We start from the raw sequence: 856 nt of genomic DNA, 5'->3' as shown, positions 1-856 counted from the left end.
CTTTCAGATCTGCGCCGTTTGCTTGGAGGAGTTCAAGCCCAAGGACGAGCTGGGGATCTGTCCCTGTAAACATGCCTTCCACAGAAAGTAAGTGTGGGCACCAGGGGGGCCGAATCCTGCCCGGGGAGGCTCTGGGTGTGAGGGCTCCTGGTGCTGCTGCTCCTCCCCTGGGGCTTCTTCCCACCCCAATTCCAGGGGAAGGAGGGGAATTGCAGCAAAAGCCCCTCATCGAAAGAACTGGAGCATTTGGAGCAACAAAAATCCAGTTGTGAGCTGGCAAAAACCGCTTCACTTTAGACTTTATATATTCCAAAATGTACTTGTGTGTGTATATGTATTTACATATATAAAATTTATATATGTATTTATAAAACAGTGAATCAGGATCACTGCAACAAGGTCCCCAGGGAAGCAGTCATGGCCCCAGGGCTGTTGGTGTGGCGGAAGCGTTCGGGTACGGGGTTTTGCTCCTGGGTTGCCCTGCGCTGGGCCAGGAGTTGGCCTCGATGAGCCTCCTTGGATCCCTTCCAGCTCCCTCTGTGCTGCTGTGAAAAATGCGTCTATAGAAATTGTATAGATAAAATGTAAAGCACTATGAATTTTATATGCATACACGTTATATATATGCACATATATATCTGTATATATGCATTTTATAGCTTATGGATTTAGAAAATGCATATATTCATCTATACTTTTTTTGTGTATGTATGTTTTATATATTTGTGTGTATGTGTATACATTTTTATCTCTGTTTTATAAATATATAAAAAATAGGTACACAAAAATCCATGTATACACACACACACACACAAAAAAAAAAGTCCTAATAAAATATAAAGGCACCTACATGATG

General features: G+C 42.4%; 1 protein-coding gene across 1 annotated transcript in view; it reads left to right on the top strand.

Moving 5' to 3' along the window:
• Positions 1 to 7: 7 nt before the first annotated feature.
• LOC104168065 (RING finger protein 24) overlaps positions 8 to 856 on the top strand; it is a gene marked incomplete at its 5' end in the record, with an annotated part of 1,195 nt that continues 346 nt past the window's right edge. Inside the window, one exon of the mRNA XM_009708517.1 lies at positions 8 to 87. Within this exon, the coding sequence (XP_009706819.1) occupies positions 8 to 87 (80 nt within the window). The remainder of the gene's footprint in view (positions 88 to 856) is intronic.

This window comes from Cariama cristata, unplaced genomic scaffold, assembly GCF_000690535.1.
Source record: "Cariama cristata isolate BGI_N322 unplaced genomic scaffold, ASM69053v1 scaffold27269, whole genome shotgun sequence".
In the NCBI taxonomy this organism is placed as follows: domain Eukaryota; kingdom Metazoa; phylum Chordata; class Aves; order Cariamiformes; family Cariamidae; genus Cariama; species Cariama cristata.
The sequence above is the reverse complement of the archived record's forward strand: the minus strand, read 5'-3'. Positions and strand labels throughout refer to the sequence as shown.